General features: G+C 66.1%; 1 protein-coding gene and 1 pseudogene across 9 annotated transcripts in view; one reads left to right on the forward strand and one right to left on the reverse strand.

The window, feature by feature from the left end:
• Nucleotides 1-373: 373 nt before the first annotated feature.
• ABLIM2 (actin binding LIM protein family member 2) overlaps nucleotides 374-18549 on the reverse strand; it is a 161185-nt gene continuing 143009 nt past the window's right edge. For all 9 annotated transcript variants that reach the window (XM_071217458.1, XM_071217449.1, XM_071217452.1 and 6 more), the window contains 4 exons: nucleotides 16758-16812; nucleotides 15476-15601; nucleotides 15307-15388; nucleotides 374-1957 (listed from right to left, as the gene is read on the reverse strand). In XM_071217458.1, the coding sequence (XP_071073559.1) occupies nucleotides 1915-1957; nucleotides 15307-15388; nucleotides 15476-15601; nucleotides 16758-16812 (306 nt within the window). In that variant the 3' untranslated portion in view covers nucleotides 374-1914. The remainder of the gene's footprint in view (nucleotides 1958-15306; nucleotides 15389-15475; nucleotides 15602-16757; nucleotides 16813-18549) is intronic.
• The window catches only part of LOC139438704 (tissue alpha-L-fucosidase-like), a 1529-nt pseudogene continuing 936 nt past the window's right edge, over nucleotides 17957-18549 (forward strand).

Below are 18549 nucleotides of genomic sequence, written 5' to 3' on the forward strand. Positions count from 1 at the left end.
GACTTACTTTGGGCAGCTCCTTCCCTAGAGACCCCTCCGACCCAGGCGGTGGGTGGCGGCTCCTTTGGGCCTCCTGCCCAGCAGCCACCCATCCTTGTCGTCACTGTTTACCCTCAGGGTCCCCAACCTGACTTGGGGGCAGGCCTCGGGGCTCGCTCACCTCTGACCTCAGCACCGAGGGCCTGGCCCAGCAAGCACAAGTTCAAATCCCAGCTGCGGTGGTCCCCACGCAGCCGCCCGGGACGCGGTCTACCCTGCTCGGCGGACAAGCCCGAGGCCGCCCCTTCCAACGGCCGCTCTCCTCAGCACCGGGGAGGGGGGGCCGCGGCCTGAGTCGCCAGCAATCACACACGCTTGTGACAAGAGGTTTCGTACGTTTGCAAGGAACGTCCTCCTTTATTTTCCAGGCTCCCCTGGGGCCCGACGTGACATGGCGCTCGTGAGAAAATGGGGCCTTCCAGTGCTCGGGCTCGGATGGCTAAACGAAAGAAGCCGCTTCGGGGCGCAGAATGCCCCTCCCCGGCCGGGCGGGCTGGCGAGAAGCCGGGTGCAAAAGCGGGCTCGGCGTGTTACGGGGCCGTAGGGCGCTGGGAGGGGCGGCGACATTCAGGACACGCGACAGAGGTGCCACCTCGGGGACCGACAGACTGGGGGGGCCGCGGGAGCCTCTCGGGGCACTTGAAAACCACCGGGCAGGTGCCGCGGTGGAACCCACGCCGGATTACAGACCCTAGCGGCTCTCCGCTGGGCACGGGGCGGCCCCCGCTCCGCCCGCTTTGCAGGTCGACAAGGGACAGCGGTGCCGTCCCCTGACCCCGGCGTCTGCTCAGCTCTTCAGGAGTGTGCACGGCTGTGCCGGTGCCCTGGGCGAGGGGCTCGCCACGGGCCACGTCGCCAGGAGGGCAGAGCCCACGGCCACGTGGCTGACCTTAACGCCGGGACTTTGGCCGTCTGAGAAGGGTGTCCCCTCGCCAAGACCTGAAGAGTGACAGCGAGGCAAACGGCGGAGGCTCTGCTTGACGCCTATTTACAGAGAGCCCTGCTCGGAAGGGGCTGGTGGCGCGCAGGAAAGAAAAAGAAAGAGACGGCGACAGACGGGAAGGCTCTGTGGCGGCAGGAACACGCGGGGTGGGGAGCCACGGGGGATGACGGGGGATAAGGCTGAAGGCTGGAGGCGCGCCTCTTCAGAGGGGCCCTAGAACCAACTCTTCATGTATGTCGCTTACGCGTACGTAGGCGCTACTTTTTACTAAAATAAAAACTTCTGTTTACCTTAGCGAGCTTGTTTAGGCATCTAGGGGTGTTTTGGAAGAAGACAGCGTACTTGGGCACCGGAGGAGGAGCGAGGGCAGGCTAGCATTGTCCCCAAAGGAGCTCAGCTGCGCCAGCCGCAGAGACCGCACCTGCCACCCGGAGGCTCACTGCCCGTCTTGCTGGCCCAGCCACGCGGGCTGAGTGGGGGCGACGCAGAGGCCGTGGGCCCACCCGCCACCCACCACGCTGGCCCATCGGGCACGTCCTCCTTGAATCTCCAGTCCGGTCCCTGTCGGCCAGAGGCTGGGGCCTGGCAGGGACAGTGGACAGGGGCCCCCGGCTGTCCCGTCCCCTCCCCGGGGGCGGCGGGTCTGACCCTCTGCCTGGACGCCGAGCCTCAGCGGGGAGCGTGTGCGGGAAGCAGGCGTGGTGCCCGGAGCCGCGGGAAGGAGGGCCCCGGCAGACACGGGGCCTGCAGCTGAGGCCCCTGCCCCGGCCGTGCGCAGAGCCCCGAAAGGGCACGGGGGCAGGCCGTGTGCGGTGCCACAGGGGGCCACGTCGCTGCCCGCGCGGTGCCCGGGCGTGGCCGTCAGAAGAGCTGCGCTTTCTTCTTGAGCTCGTTCCGCTTCCAGAGCGCCAGGCGCTCGAAGGCCTCTACGCTCATCCCGAACACGTCCCGGAACTCCTCCGGCGACAGGTGTCTCTGCAAAAGAGGAAGCAGAGCAGAGAGGCGGTTAGCGGGCGGGCAGCGCCGGGGGCCAGCTCCCCGCAGTGGGTGCCCAGAGGCGGGGGCTGCGTCGGGGTAGCGCCCTGGGCACGGTCGTTGGGGCTGTGCTGCTGGGCCCCCCGTCATGCCCATCTGCAGGCAGAGGAGGCGGGGACGCAGACGCGGTGAGGGACACACGGCGACCAGCGTGGCGCTCGGCCGGGACGCGCATGCCCTGCCAGCACCCAACGTGTCTTCAGCCATGTTCCACACGTCCCACAGACCACCCTCACCTCACGCCCCACGCCCCACAGACCACCCTCAGCACACGCCCCACAGACCACCCTCAGCACGTTCCACACCCCACAACACAGCACACGCCCCCATGTACCACATCTCACCACATACCACACGCCCCTCACCATGTACCACACGCCCCTCACCACATACCACACGCCCCTCACCAACACACCCCTTACCACGTATCATGCCCCTCACCACGTACCACGCCTCACCACAGACCACATGCCCCTCACCACGTACCATGCCCCTCACCACATACCACACGCCCCTCACCACGGACCACGCCCCTCACCAGGTACCACAGCCCTCACCACTGAGCACACGCCCCTGGGCCATGGCTTCTACCTGCCGGGGACGCCTGTGCTTCTTGTAGATTTCCCTAAAGGCCGCATCTGCTCTTCCACTTAGTTTTCTCAGGCACCGCCGGAGGGAGGCGGCTCATCTCATCCTCCTCCCACGTCACGGAAGGGAAGTGGAGGGGTGGCAAGTGACAGACGGCACGCAGGGCCCCGGCCCCGCCCTGAGCCCCCGCCCGATCTCTGGTGTGTGCCCGTGTGCGCCCGGTCTCGTCTCGTCCCGGGCCGTGGTGATGGAAAGGCCGCCCAGCACGCCCGTGGAGGACAGCGCGCCCCCGCAGCCTCGCTTTCCTCATCTGCCACGGACCACCCAGTACCCACCCCTCAGAATAGTGAGCCGGGTGCGACAAGGCAGGCGGCTGGAGCCCCGAGCCGGCCCCAGCTCTCTCGAAACCCCCCAGGCCCACACGAGCCAGCCTCAGGCCCCTCCTCTTGCTCTCAACTCCTGCTCACCCTGCGAGACCCGGCTCAGGCGGCGCCCCCTCCGTGAAGCCCTTGCCGTGGGAGAGGACTTCTGCCCACCGCGGCTCTGCCTGGGCGCGGCTGGAGGCACAGCCCAAGGGCCTGGGGCCTGGCCGTGGCAGGCAGCCTCGGGCTCTGTCCCTGGAGGACCTGGTTCAAATCCCCCCCCCCGGCCACCTAGTGAAAAAGTGTGGATTTGAAGCAGCCCCTGGGGCAAACAGGCTGGCGATCCCCCAGGGACACGTCAGTACCTTGTGACCCCACAGGTCCACCCCAAGGAGAAAGTAAGACGTAGATTTGCGCAGAAACGTACAGGCGAGCCGTCCTGGCCCCAGGATTCAAGGAGTGGCGCCAGCCCGAACGCCCAGAGCCCGGTGCATGGTGGAGCAGGCGATATGGTTACGAGTTCCAAAAATAGATATCGGATTCTGTTTGTATCTGGTCTGTACCGGGGCATGACTGAGTTATGATTAGGGCTTTGACTGGGCCACGTCATTAAGGCGTTGAGGCCCCACCCCTTGGTAGGTGGGAATGCACAGATAAAAGGCATGGCACAGGACAGAGTTGGGGTTCTGATGCGAGGTTTCTGATGTTGGAGTTTTGATGTTGGAGTTTGATGCTGAAGCCTTAAGCGGGAGCCCCAGGAGGTAAGCTCGCAGAGGAAAGAGAAGCCAGCCCCAGGAAGGGAGGAACCTGAGCCCAGGAAGAAGCAAGCCCTGGGAAGAGAGAACCTGAGCCAGAGGAAGAACACAGAGGAGTAGAGACGGCTCCTTAGACACAGCAGAAACTCCATGGAGAGAGACAGAGTCGTTCACCTGATAGCCTACAGCTGACCTTGTGGAGCAGAGAGAAGCGAGACCCTGGAAGGGAGGAGCCCAGGAAGCCTGAGCCCTCGCAGACGTCGGCAGCCATCTTGCTCCAACATGTGGAAACAGACTTTGGTGAGGGGAGTAACTTGTGCTTTATGGCCTGGTCTCTGTAAGCTCCTACCCCAAATAACTACCCTTTATAGAAACCAACCGATTTCTGGTGTTTTGCATCAGCGCCCCTCTGGCTGACTACTACAAAGCCCCTGGAGCAAACAGACTGGCGATCCCCCAGGGACACGTCAGTACCATGTGGCCCCACAGTTCCACCCCAAGGAGAAAGTAAGACGTAGATCCGCGCAGAAACGTACAGGCGAGCGGTCCTGGCAGTGGGATACGCGGCCGTGGAGCCAGCCCAAATGCCCAGCGCCCGGGGCCACAGTGCCCGCGCATACCGCGGATGATCACTCGGCCCTCAAAGGACCGATGTCCTGACACCTGCGGCGACGTGGACGACCTTGAGGGCCTGAGGCTGGGCGAAGGAGCCAGACACAGAAAGACTCAGGCTGCGTGGCTCCCCCGAGGCAAGCCCAGGAAGGCGGGTCTGCTTGAGGCAGGTGGGTGATCGCCGGGGGCCGGGGGTGGGGAGCAGAGTGACAGCTAGCGGGGGCGGGCGTCCTTTTGGGGGTAATGAAAATGTTCTGGAAATAGAGAGTGGTAGTGGCTGTGCAACCCTGACTAGACCAGGTGCCACTGAACAGTGCACTTTAAATGGTTACAAGGGGACGTTTTATGCTATATGAACTTCGCCATAAATTTGAAAAAAACTTCCTGCCAAAAAAATGTGGTTCCCTGGACTTTAAAACAAAGCTGTTGAGATTGAAGTTTTTTGGGACAATCTCGAGATCAAACCAAGTTGAGAAGACATCCAGTCAACTCCCAAAGGAACAAACACAGGTCAGGACAATCTGTGTCTTTTGCAAAAATCCGCCCAGCCTGTGGACAAGCACTGGGTGGGGGTCCCATTGTTGGGGTGATCCGGGGGAAGGAAGCCAAGAAGCCCCCGGAAGGCCCTGTCCTGCTGAGCCCGGGAGCCCCTCCTTCCTGAATCTCGGCCCAGAGTCCCCCCACCCCCCGCAGGCAACACCAGGCACGTCCAGACGCCGCCAGGAAAAGGCCTCCAGCCACCTGCTGCGAGCGCGACGGCGGAGGCTGGCGAGCAGGCGGCCACCTGCGCGGCGCCGACACAGGGCTCTCTAGGTGCGCCTAGGCACCCACCACCCAGCCCTGGGAGACGCAGGAGGGGCTCCGAAGGCCAGGGCTTTGAAGATAGGGAGACCTTAAACGTGCCGTTGCAGGCAGCAGCACCCCGCTCCGGGCACCGAGTCACCTCCTCTGGCCAAAGCGCCCCGTCTTCAGAACAAACGTGGGACTAGCACGATAAGATCAAAGGGACGACAGGAACGGAAGCACTTCCTGAGGGGCAGGATGTGGGCAGTGCTGGCGTGGGGGCTGGGGAGGGCGCAGGCTGCGGCTGGGCGCGGACGTCGGGGGCCAAGGGTGGAGGGTGGACGTCAGGGGCCAGGGGCAAGGAGTATGTCAGGGGCCAAGGGGAGGAAATGGAGTTTGGGGGCCAAAGGTAAGAAGTGGACATTGAGGGCCCAGGGCAAGGAGTGGGCATCGGGGGTCAAGGGCAGGGGGTGGACATTGAGGGCCCAGGGCAAGGAGTGGACATTGAGGGCCCAGGGCAAGGAGTGGACATCGGGGGTCAAGGGCAGGGGGTGGACATTGAGGGCCCAGGGCAAGGAGTGGACATCGGAGGTCAAGGGCAGGGGGTGGACATTGAGGGCCCAGGGCAAGGAGTGGATATCGGGGGGTCAAGAGCAGGGGGTGGACATCCAGGGCTAAGGGTAGCCATGCCTGGAGTGTGGACGTCGGGATCCCAGGGTACTCCAGGAAGGGACGCTGTGACCCAGTCCTGCGGCCAGTGGGTGGGTGAGAGGAGCAGGGAGAGCTGGGGCATTTCAAGGCCTGAGCTGGGGCTCTGGGGTCAGCGTGGGTTGGACCGGGCTGCCGCGGGGTGGAGATGGAGCGCAGGACATGCGGCTGTTCTGGGTTGACGTTTGTCCCCCCCAAAGGCACACTGGGGTCCTGAGCCCTTGTCCTGAGAGTGTGGCCCTTTTTGGGAGCAGGGTCTTTGGAGAAGTGGTCAGTGAAGACGTGGCCAAACTGGGGCAGGGCGGGGACCTGTTGGGGCTGCTGAGGAGAGGCCTGCAGGGGAGGGGAGGGCCAGGCAACGAGGCGCAGAGGCACACCTGGGGGCATCATGGCCGGGGGGGGGCCCCCCCCCCAGCCCTGGAGCTTCCCCAGGGAGTGTGGCCCCGCCCACTCCTGCATTTGAGACTTCTACCCTTCTGTCGGAATGGGACTTGGCCATGGCAGCCCCAGGCGATAAAGACGGAGGCCAAGGGTTCGAATCCCAGCTCCGGGGCCTGGGAGCAGCCCCCTTGATTGCTGCCGATCCCACCCACCCATTCCTTCCCATTGATCCAGCAAAATATGCTGTGAGCCCCTCCACGAGGTGCCAGAGGTAGCAGGGAGGCACGGGGGCAGGGCAGCGGGCAGGCTGGACGGGCTCCTGCCTTGGGGCCAGCATCCCATTTGGGGGCAGGTAATCCACACATGCCCACTCCAGCAAACGCACGATAGTCAGGGGGAGGCAAATCCTGGGGAGGAAGCTAGAGGTAAGGGGGCGGGGCGTACTGATGCTGGGCGGGGCACAGGTGGCTGGGGCAGGGCCTGGGGGGATTTGACGAGCTCCCCCTCGGCACTCTCCCCGGCACCCACTCTCGGCCCCAGCACAAAGCACCTTCTGCTCCTTCCTGGGTCAGCTGGGACCATGGAGGGGGGCCGGGGCAGCTTGGGGCCCTTGGCGCGGGTGGAGGGACCCACTGGACAGCACACCCCGCGCGGTGCACCTGCTGCGCCCTCCCGTGACCTGTGGTGGCCAGGGGGGTCCTGAGAACCGAGTGAGAAAATCTACGGAGAAATCCCAGTTCTGTGGAGACCTATAAAGTGGGAGGGGGGGGGGGGCTGGGGGGCAGCAGGGGCCCCAGCAGGAGGGGGAGGAGAGGGGGGACTGACTTGGGTCGGCAGATGAGGGCCACCTGTCCCACACCTGAAAACCGCGGGGCCAAGAAGGGCGGAGGAGGTGGGTCCTGGCCCGAGGGAGGCCCTTGGGGTTCCTTGTGGGGTGTGGCCCCCTAAGGACGGTTGCATCAGCTTGAGGGCGGCCTCTGGGACTCTCCATCTACCCTGACCCCTCATTCCAACTCCCTGGCTGGGAAGAGGGGGGGCACCCCAGGGTCCCCCCTCGTTGACTCCCATCCCCGGAGTCCGGTCGCAGTGACCTGGGACCCCTGAGGCCCCCCAGACAGGGTTTCAGGGTATCTGTCACCAGCCTCCGGGAGCAGCCATCAGCCCCCCGCCCTGCTCCAGCCCTGCTCCCTCGTCTACCAAGCGAGGCCTCCGGAGGGCTGGGTGAGGTTCAGGTACCTGCACAAGCCACCTGACTCCAGGTGAGTCTCGGTGCCTCACCTGGTCCAGGTAAGAGCAGGCCGAGGGCCCCTGCCTGAGACAGATGAGCGTGGTCAAGGTCACGGCAGAGCCAGGCGCCCCTGTCCAGGGCTGGCCGAGGCTGGGCGCCGCAGGGCCTGGGGCTGGGGCCAGCTCCTCTGGCCTCGGGTCCTTCCCCTCCAGGAGCCGGGGTGGCCTCTCCCCGCTGGTGGCTGCCGAGCCCACGCAGGGCCGGTTCCTTCCTGAGCAGGCAGGAAGGGAGGCCAGGGCGCGGCGCCGGGGAAGAGGGGCAGGGCAGCTCCACCCCAGGAGGGGCTGCTCCCCGGGGGTGCTGGGAAGCCAGGCCGCGCCCAAGCTGACCGCCTGTCTCCACGTGCTCCCATGTAAGGCAGGGTCCTGCGGAGACCCCAGGCCCAGGCACTGGACCCCTGCTTCCTGTTTCAGCTCCATCCCTGTCCAGCCGCATCGAGCGAGGTGATGAGGGGACCTTGGGCGTGACGCCTGAAAATGGGAACGACGAGGCCGATGTCCCTGCTCTACCCGCCAGGCCACCCTGCCCACGATCAGCAGCTCCCCAGAAGGCAGTCCAGTGCCCCGAGGGTCGTAGGAGCCGGAAACCGGTGGATGTGGGAGGATGGGGTGCATCCTACGTGGAGGAAGGGTTGGCAGAGCGGTGCCACCAAGTGGAAACCCTGGGGCTTCATGCAGCGTCAACGACGCCTTCACCAGCAGCTTACCGCAGCGGCCAGAAACGGATCTCCAACTCAACTCTGTGTCAGCTGGGTCACCTTAGGAGCTCCTGGAAAGGCTCCTCAGCACCTAGCGAGCTCACTGAAAGAGGGCTGGTGCATCGGGGGACGGCCAAGGGACAGCCAGAGAAGGGGGCTGCTTCCCCAGGCGGGCGAGCTCGTGCTCTTCTTACAGTGGCCCCTTCCACAGCCCCAGATGGGGACGTCTCGTGGGCCACCGGGGACAAGCGGCACACTCGGACTCGGCACTTTGGCCACAGGTCCCAAGCTCTTCAAGATACCAGGCAGGGAAGTGGACGTGGCTCAACTGATGGAGCGTCCGTCCACCACATGGAGGGTCCAGGGTTCGATCCCCAGGGCCTCCTGGCCTGTGTGTGGAGCTGGCCCATGCGCAGTGCTGCCTCGTGCAAGGAGTGCTGTGTCACGCAGGGGCGTCCCCCATGTAGGGGACCCCCACGTGCAAGGAATGCACCCCATGAGGAGAGCCACCCCGCGTGAAAAAAGCACAGCCCGCCCAGGAGTGGTGCCGCACACACGGAGAGCTGACGCAGCAAGATGATGCAATAAAAAGAGACACAGATTCCCAGTGCCCGCTGAGAATGCAAGTAGACACAGAAGAACACACAGCGAATGGACACAGAGAGCAGACAACGGGAATGGAGGGGAGAGAAAAAAACAAAACAAAGACACCTGGCGGCGGCGCCTGCCCAGGGCGCAGGCTCCCACGGGCCGCCTGCAGCTCTTAGGGACAGGGAGGGCCCAACGCCCCCGCTCTGCTGAGCCGCAGGCCAACCCGTCCACGGCAGAGGGCCACCGCCCATCCACCCCCCACCAGGGCTGGCCCCGGCCGCCCCGCGGTCCCGCAGAGCAGAAAGACTGCGCTCCATTCTGGTCACGGACCCCTCGGGACGATGAAGTGGCCTCGGAAGACGAGCACTCACGCTCAAGCTGGCGTCCTGGGCCAGGCGCCGGGGACCCCCAGGCCCACGCAGGCCCTTCAGGGACCCCGAGCCGCGGCCAGCCTGGGGAGAGGGGCTTGCCCCTTACCCACCCTGGGAGGCCTGCCCTGATCTCATGGCCCCAGGAAAACCCAGTTCAGAGAGGTTGTGTGACTCAGGCAAGGTCACACAGCTGGGAAGCAGCAGAGCCAGCCCAGGGGGAAGGAGGAGGGAGGCCAGGCCCTGTCCTGGGCCCAAACTTTTTTCCTGCCTCCCGGATGCCACTCCCAGGCTGGGCCTGATCTGCAGCACTGGCTCCAGCAGAGGGTGGGGTGCGACCTGGCCCAGCCCCCTCCCACAGGGTCTTAACCGCCTCCACCCCCAGGCAGCCTTTACCCACCCCCCCAGGCTCCACCAGCCTCCCCCCACCGGGAGGGCCAGCGTCCGTGTCTGGAAATGTCCTCTGGCCAGCTCCTCCTCGTCCTCCGAGGCCCAGCACCAATGTCACCTCCTCCGGGAGGCCCGCCAGGACTAACCCAGCCAAGCAGGCCCCGGGGCCCCACCGTGGGCCTCAGAGCCAAGGCACCGCTGGCACCCCTCTGGGTCCACGTGTGGGCAGGCGTGGGCCGGCCTCGCTCCCCTCCCACCAGTCAAGGTCCACACTGCTCTCTTGCCTTCCCCCCACTCTCCCCTCCAGCTCCCTCCCACCCTCTGGGCCCAGCAGCTGGCGCCCACCCCACAGCCCGCCCGTCCTCGCCCCATCTGCCCCGTCGGTGCTCTCAGCACCCTCGGCCTGGCCGCCAAGCCCCTCCGGCCACCGAGGCCGTCCCCAGCCCCACGGAGCTGCTGCGCTGCCCTCCATGCCCCGGAGGCCAGGGCCGAGCTCCGGGAGGCTTCTCGGGGGTCCTGTGCCATGCCTGCCTGCCCGGGTGTGAGGAGGGGTGGCACGTGCCCCCTCAGTCGGGCGAGGCTAGACAGACGGGCTCTTGCCCAGGCCTGTCCGTCACCCCAACCTGGCAAACCCCCCCCCCGCCCCCTTCCCGTGGGCAGCCCTGCCTGGCAGAGCCCCTGAGGAGCAGCCGCCCGCCCCCTGGCGTGGGTCCCCTGGACTCCCTTGAAGCCCGCGGCCAGCGAGAACTGCCTCCACGTGCCGCCTTTCTGCCTGGGAGCCGAAGCCCGCGTGGGCTGGGGGGCTGGGGGTCCGGACCAGGAAAGAGGGAGGTGAGAAACTCCTCTCAATATCGCCATCAACTGGGGGTGCAGCCCCCTTAGCGGCCCAGATCCCACCCGCCCTGCCTCGCTGGCAGAGCCCCCCGGCTCCCACGTCCAGGAGTGAGGTTCAAGGGCACGAGTGTCTGTCTGTCCAGTGCCTGGCGCCAGGCGGGACAGATGTTCGTTAAAGAAACCCAGTCCCCTCAATTCACAAGCCTCCTGCTTCTGCCCAGCGCTCAGAGAGGGGGTTCCCTTGGCCCCGAGCAGCAGAGCCATGGGCTGCCCCTGCTCCCGCATGCGTAGTGGCCGTGGCCCCGTGGAAAGCTTCCTCTGGCCCTGGCGGCCCCCACGCCCGTCCGCGCCGGCTCATCGACTCCCTGGGCCCCCAGCTCCTGCTGGTGCTCACGTGCACTCGCGGCTCAGGGAAGCCTCCACCACAACCGAGTCGCCGCTCCATCCGCCCCAGCCACTGCCACTCGTTGGGCTCAGAGTGGTTGAGGAACGTGCCTGGGGGACACACAGCCACAAATCGCGGGGCCCGCAGTCACACCCAGGTCGCCCCGACTCCTAGGGTGTGCACCCGCCCTCCCCCAGGGACGCCACGCCGGGCTGGCAGGAGGCGGACCCCACGCACAGCGTGGGATGGATGGGGGTTTGTGGGGGGTCTGGGGAGCCTGGGCACCAGTTCTGCCTGGAGGTCAGCAGGGGCTCCTCCTTGTCGGATGGCCAGCTCGCAGCCCAGCAGGCCCGCAAAGGGGGGGTCCGTGGTCTGCAAGGTGGGAGGCCTCGGGGGCCCACGGCCAGGCCACCCCTCGGAGGGCAGAGGGCGGGGTCTCAGGAGCACCCTCCCGGGACGTCTGCCTGCCATCCTCCACCTGCCACCGGGATCGCGCGAATCCTCTGCACACGGTGGCCCTTCCAGGTGGAAGAGCGCCGTCAGGCCGCCTCCACGCTGAGTTGCCGTTTAGCGTGCACCCACTGCGTGCTGCAAGCACCCACGTGGCACCTTCCATGGGCGCCGGGCTGAGCATCCTGAACGCCCTTGGCCATGCCGCAGAGGCCAGGTGCTCGTCCTCGTAGGGGCCCGGCCCCGCCTGCCCACCGCGGTGACCGCCGCGTGCCCTCCCTGTCCAGACGTCCCGGAGGATCGCCGGGCACCACCCGCCCCTACACGCGACGCTCCTCCCGTCACTGCACGCGGCCGGGCTCCACCCACTGCCCGCCCCCTGCGCGGCCGCCGTCTATTCCCAACGTGCCACCGTGCTCTGCCTGGAGGACCCCAAGGCCTCACAAACAGGCTCTGTCCAGCCAGCTCGGGCCTCACGAGGCGCTGGAGGGACCGTTTCAAGTGACAGGTCTAATCACGTAAACCCTGCGGCCCCCAGCTTAACGGCTCTTGGCCCCCGGCCGGCCTGCTCATCCTCACTCACCGGCTCAGGTCTGGCCACCTCGGCTCCCCACAGGCTCCTCACAAGGCCAGGCTCCCTCCTGCCCCAGGGCCTTTGCACACGCACGGGCCTCTTCCTAGGACTCTCTCCCCTACCTCCCCCCTTGCACGCACAAACCCCCCCACACACATGGGCACGCCCGCTTCACTCTTACCCACGTCAAGCACCCCCAGGCCCAGCCTTCTCAGACTCGCTCATTGGTGTTTCGCTGTCTGACGGGCGTTTCCCTGTCACCCTGGGGGCCCGCGGCGGGCCTCACGTCCGTTCTGCCCGTCGGCGAGCCCAGAGCCCGGCTCCACGCCTGACGCAGTGGTCGGCTCCGCGCTTGGCAGTCAGTATCGATAGCACGCAGCGCCCGTTTGGCCGCGCGATCCTCCCTCCAGGGGTTACTTGTATAGCATGGCGTGGCGGACGCTGCTGGCTGTGACCCCCAATCCACCCCTCTCCTCCTCCGGCATCCCCAGCTGCCCCTCCACTCGCTCCAGCACCTGACCCGAGCTCAGGCGGAGGTGGTGGGAGCAGAAGAGGCGCGCGCAGCCCAGCCCCCTGCCGCCCCCCGGCGAGGGACACGCACACGCTGGAAACGCCACGGGGCCCCGGCAAGGCCGGGCAGCTCTGCTGGAAAAGGTGCACGTCAGCCCCACCTGGTGGGAGCCCCATGGATCCAAAATAGGACGCAGTCCCCCTCTGGGTGGGGACGCACAAAGAGGTGGCTCCTGGAGCCTGGCCACCTCAGCTAGCATGGTGCCTGGGCGGGTGACCCCTCCTTTGCCTTTTTCTGGACGTTGACAATGGTTATGAATTGCTTTTCTATTCAAAGCAAAAGCTGTCTCACCCGAAACAGAAACGTCAGAATCCCCCCCCTGCTGCCGGGAAGCCGCCCCTCCCCAGCCTCTCCTGGCTCCAGGCTGCAAGGGAGGGCCCCCCCCGGGGGCGGACGAAGATGAGGGACATGCCCTGTCCGGGTACACGTGTCCACCCTGCCTCCTGGCTCGGCTGAGCTGGCTGGAGGGGAGCACACACGGACGTGTGCTTGCAGCCTGCACTGCTGGAACCCCGGCAGCAGGCTGTGGGGAACTCTCGTCAAAGGGAACAACTTGCGCAGATTCCCCGCTGGACGCTTGGGTGCCTTTCCTTCCGTATCGAAGGCAAAGAAGGGAAAAGGGAAGAGAAGTCATTTCAGGCAGCTCCTCCAGGGGCAGCAGCAGGCCCCTGGGCAGTCGGGAGCTGGGAGCCGAGGCCTGCCTGCCCCCTTTGCAGGCGGAGCTGCTTTCCTGGCCGGAGGACACACGGCAGACAAATAGGAGCCCTGACGTGGGTCCCGACCCGCTCAGCCCCCAACAGGCACGAAGCCGCGTTTACAACAGCACCCGTGCACCTGGGGCAGGACGCAATCAGCAAGGACTCAGCCTCCGTGCACCGAAGAGCGCGCGTCCCTGCAGGAAAGGGCCGGGCAGGGGCCTTGCGACCTGCCGAGTGCCCCCCGGCTGCTCACCACTGTGCCCTGGACAGCCCCGGACCGAGGCCACCCAGCCTTCACCGCCAGCACGGCGGGCCCTCACCCGAGCACGCACTCGTTCAGCATGTGCGTCGCTGGGCGCCGCAGGGCAGAGCTGGCCTCCTGCGTGGTGGCACCCAGCCCCACCCGGACCCCTCACGCCAGCTTGCCAGCGGTCCCCTGCAGCCCCAATGGTGACCCACGCCCCGTCCCAACAGGACAGAAACTAAGTGCAAATATCCCACGAGACCACCGGCCTTCCGAGCCAAGGGCCGGCCCACCCCCCGTCCTGGGTGCCCAGGGCATTCCAGCGTGTCGACCGGTGCCCTTGAGGCCCACATGGCTGTATGGCCCTCGTCCTCCGGCCTCCCCCTGGTGCACCTCCAGCGGGGGACCCTGGCCGCCTGCTCGCTGCCCAGCATCCTCCTTTCCCCTCTTGGGTCCTCTAGGGGCCCCCTGGTCCATTCAGCTGCAGTGGTGACAGCTGCCCCTTGCTCCAGGGCGGCCTGTGGCCGAGCCTGGCCGGTTGGGCAAGGCATTCCTGGGTCTGACGGGTTGGCTCGGGGATGCCGTGTAGCCCACCCAGAGCGGGTGATGAGGCATCTGTCGGCACTCCCAAGAAGGAGAGGGGAGGGGGCCTCTTTCCTGCAGACTCTGAGCCTGGAGGGGGGGAGGCAAAGTCTACGAACGGCCTCAGCAAGGAGGCAGCACATCAGGAGGTGGGAGGAAGGAATGTGGTCCCTTGATCAAGCCACACCTGAGGGGCTCATCGAGCCCCTTTTTGCTTAAGTGACTTTGGGTCAGGTTCTTATCATTTGCAACAAAAGGGGTCACACGGATGTGCCCCCTGCTCTCCTCCTGCAGCCCACCTCACCCTTGCCCTCCCCTCCCCTGAGTCTTTGTGCTCAGTAACCGCTCTTAGCCAGGCCCCCAACAAGGGGCTTTGGGGACATCTCGTCTATACGTGACCCTGCTAGGTGGGTGACAATATCCTCGTGAAAGATGCAGAAATGGTGACTCGTGATCGCAGGGCAGTAAGGGCAGCCAGGACCACACCTGGGGGGCGCTCCGGGCGAGAGCGTCCTCCTGGCACAGAACACGCCCTGCGGGGTCCCCCCCAAGCCTTCGTCCACGCCTTTCCTTGGCTTGGGGGTCCTTCCATGGAAAGCCCACCCACCCTCCAAGGGCCACCTCGAGCGCGTCCTCAGGAGCACCGCCCGCCGATGCCTGCCAGGCGAGGCTGGCCCGAACCCCGGCCCCCCAGGTGCCCCCTGCCCGGCCCCCGCCCACCCTACTCAGGGCGCCTGTAGGCCTTCATTCCGTCCAGATCCCCCGGCCCCCGCTCCGCCCTAACTTCCTCTCGGCAGCCCCTTCCCGAGCCCTTGGGGTGCTGGGCGCCCTCGGGCATCCACGCCCCACGGCACTCCACTCCTGCAGCCGGCCCAGCCAGGTCAGCAGCTGGAGACACGCATGCCGGCCGCACGCACTCCCCAGGACCTGCTGTGCGCCCAGCCCTGGAGCCCGGGTGGGGTGCCAGGACCCCCCCAGCCCTGCCCCATAGTGAGATATGAAGTAAGGGGCAGCTAAAGCTCCACGGGACTGGAAAGGTCGACTGTGGCTTCCTCTGTGGGCGGTGGCAAAGGAATAAATGAAACGCTGCACTTCAGCACCCAGTCCCCATCCCGTTGTTTTCGGCGCCCACTGGCTCTCCGCAGTCATTCTGTATCTGCGTGGAGGGGTCAGGTGAGAAGGCGTGAAGCTCCAGGGCTGGGCAACTTTCTCACCCACGGTGCCCGTTGCCCACGGGCCGATGACGGCTCCGAAGCCCCCCGTCCCCGCCTGGTCCACAAGCAGGTGCGTCCTGCTTGGCAAAGCCTCTTTGGGGCCCGTAAGCCCCTTCTTTGACCTTGATCCCCCAGCAGCCCCCCAGGGCGCGACAGGTATCAACCCCGCTTGGCAGGGCCAACTCCCCACGAGGTCCCCAGCCCCCCTTCTTACCTCCAGCCTCGTCCGGTCCCACGTCTTTGGGCAGTTTCACGCGAATTCGGTTTGTGACGATGAGGCTGTCGTAAGGATAGATCTGTCGGGGGAAGAAGCCGCAGGTTCACGTCCGGAAGCGAGGGGGGGCCGGGCGCGGCGCCGACAGAGGCCGACTGGGGTTACGTACTTGCGCCTGCCTCGGGCCACGCACATTCCACAGGGAAAGCGCAACAGAGAGGCCCGCTTAACCCGGGCGGGCGCGGCACGGCCGGGGCGGTCGGGGTGGCGGCGCGAGGCCCGCTTACCTTGTATTCTGTAAGAGAGAGAGAGGGGGACCGCGGGGAGCCGTGAGCGTGCGGCCGGGGGCTGTGCGGACACGGCGCTCGGGGCACGCTCCACGCCCGCCCCCGCTGTCAGCTGGGCGAGGGCTGGCCTGTCCCCAGGGGCCTGCGCTCGCACCCCACCCCCCAGGCCTGATGCAGAATCTTGGACCTGGTGGGGAGGGGCTCAAGAGGGTCCTGCGGGAAAAGCCAAGAGCCAGAGGCACGGTCTGGAGGGCGGAGGCCAGACTGGGAGCCGGGAGAGCCACCCGGGGCGCTCCTGACCACCCGGAGAAAGCTGCCTGCCTCAGTTTACCCCCCTGCGGAGTGGGCAGCCCAGGGCGCTTTTTGGGGGTGCTGTGGAAACTGATGTCCTCATTGAGCTCTTCCTGTCTCTTCAGTACTCCTCTAAGGCCCTAGCTCAGCATTCCAGCCCCGTAACACAGGGGTCTTACAGACCAACTGCTCAATTAAGAAACGAAGTGGCCAGGCCTCGGGGAGCCCACAAAGGCCACAGAAAGCAGGGCCTCTAGAAGCTGGGCCCCGTGCCCTGGCCGGAGGCCTGCAGGGAGCCCCCAGCACGGGGTGGTCCCCGAGGTCCCCCCACAGGCCTGCCGGGACCCCAGACTTGCCAGCTCTGAGGCCTGGGGACTGGCCAACGCCGCGCAGAGGGGGAGGCTGCCCTCCCCTGGCTGGCGTCCACTGGGCTCAGGGCCGCGAGAGCGGCCTGCTGCCAGCCCTGCCCTGGACCGCCTTCCCCGGGGGCACCTGGCCGGAGCCCAGAGGTCACAGGGCGGACAGAGGCTCGGACCCTGCGCGTCTCGCCTGGACTCCACCCCCTTGCATCGCGTGAGATTTTGACAGGGGGGGCGTGGGGGCCAGTCCGGCATGGGGCAGCTCTCCTCCCCAGCACCCAGGGGTGGTCAGGCCGAGGGTGGGCCGACTGTCCCGGGGATGGGGGGCTGCAGCATCTTGGGCAAGAACGGATCCTGGACCCGAAGAGGCAGGAAAAGGCACGCCCCCCCACCATGCCTGCAGCCTGAGCCCGGCGGGCCCCGGAGGGGCGGTTTCGGGGGGAGAGACTTGTGGAGGCACCTGAGCGAGCCCCTGCCCCAGCCAGAGACTCACTGGGGTCCCCACTTCCTGTACCTCGGGTGCCCCAGCTGGTATCCGGGTCTGCTCCGCAAGGGGCCACATTGGCATTCTGGAAGAGAGAGAGAGAGCGGCCAGGGGCAGGTTGAGGGGGGCGGGCAGTCCAGGGGCGGGGAGGGCCCTCCCCACGTGCCTCCGCCCTCGCAGAGCCTGGGGAGAGGACCGTGTCAGCATCATGGTTGCTCCTGCTGCTGGGGTTCTGGAAGGTTCTGGAAGGTTCTGGGAGCGTACCTGAGTGGAAGCTTGTGAGCGTGGGGCAGGCTGGCTTTCGCATTAGGCGGGCGTGCCCACACAGCTCCCGCCCCCCTTCGGTGTCAAGGTGTGTCCGGCGGCCACTCATTCTGAGCTGGCGCAGAGCACAGAGGTGGCGTCAAACCACTTCCTTGGTGCACGCCATTGGGTGTGGCACTCTACAAGGGCACCCCGCTGGACCCCGCAGCCCCGTCCAAGGGGCGGGGAGCCCTGACCTCGCTTTCCCCGGGTCCGCGCAGCACCCTCGGGGACTCTCCACCTTGAGTCCCGGGCACCAGCTACTAGCATAGAGCAGGGCCTCCGTGTCCCAAGTCCATCTACTCTGGACCAGCCGACACAAGAGGGGCCCCCACTTCCTCCTCTGAAGCCACGGTCCTCCCAGCAGCACCCCAGTGACTGATTTAAGAACTAACCGCCCCACAGAGCACCAGGCATGATATAAACCCTCTAGAGCAGGTGCACCGAGGAAGGCACCCAGGCCGGCACTCCAAGGGGTCCTGACCCGGAGCCTCACCTGTCACAGATGCTGCCCTCACCTGCTCACGGCGCCCAGCAATGCCCGGACTTCTCTGTCCCCCTCTGCCCACCTGAAAGCCCCATCTCTGCATCCTGCAGACCTCGATGCAGGGCCTGTCCCCGCCAAGCACACACTGAGACCCTTGCCGGGCGAGTCAAAGCCTCGGCGGTCCAGCTCCTGCACCTGGCGGGTGTTGGAGTGGCCCTGTGAGTCCCCTTCAATGGCGTCCGCGCATCTGTCAGCCACAGGGGGACCGAGCCCCTTGAAGAAAACGCCTTATTCATGCCGTCGCCCCAGCAGCTGGTTCAGTTCCGACACAGGCAGGGCTCTTGGCCCGCACTTAGGGAACTCAGTCCAGGGGTTACGTTTCAGTGGAGAGAGGTCCACAGTTGAAGAGGAGATTATGGGCAGCTCTGTGGGCCTCGACATGTCATGGGCACAGGGCAGCACACAGCTGCCAGTGCTGGCCATGCTGGTGCCACTGCTGCCCGGAGGGGCTGGCAGACGTGCAGGGCCCGACCCTGATACACCCCAGCCTGGGCGAGTGTGGACACATGGGCACTGTCAAGTTCAGAGTGCTTGTGCCCTGGGGCGTGTCCTCAGTGCCGGCCTGGGGCAGCACGTGGTTCTGGTGGCACCAGAAGGCGAAGGACGTCCCCAGCACCGGGGCTTCACCAGCAACAACTACCCGTCCAGCTTCAGCCCAGCCGACTTCAGGCCACCGTTCACGGTGGGCTTCTTCCAGCCGCAAGTCTGGCCGGCCTCTTCCAGGCCACAGAGGGCCCCTACGTGGTCCTGGCCACAAGCATTGAGAAGGCTTCACATACGGCGGAGACCCGGGTCTTGGAACCAGAACTCGCAGGACCTGGGCCCCGTCGTGATTTGGTTGGTGAGTTGGGAACAGCTCTCCAGAAGAGGGGCAGATGCTATAGACTCAACGCTCACTCTTAGAATGGTTCCATCACTCTACAGCATTCTGTGAGTGCAAAAAACAATTCCAGCGCTGCTTGACTGGGTGAA

The sequence above is a fragment of the Dasypus novemcinctus genome, chromosome 1, assembly GCF_030445035.2.
Source record: "Dasypus novemcinctus isolate mDasNov1 chromosome 1, mDasNov1.1.hap2, whole genome shotgun sequence".
In the NCBI taxonomy this organism is placed as follows: domain Eukaryota; kingdom Metazoa; phylum Chordata; class Mammalia; order Cingulata; family Dasypodidae; genus Dasypus; species Dasypus novemcinctus.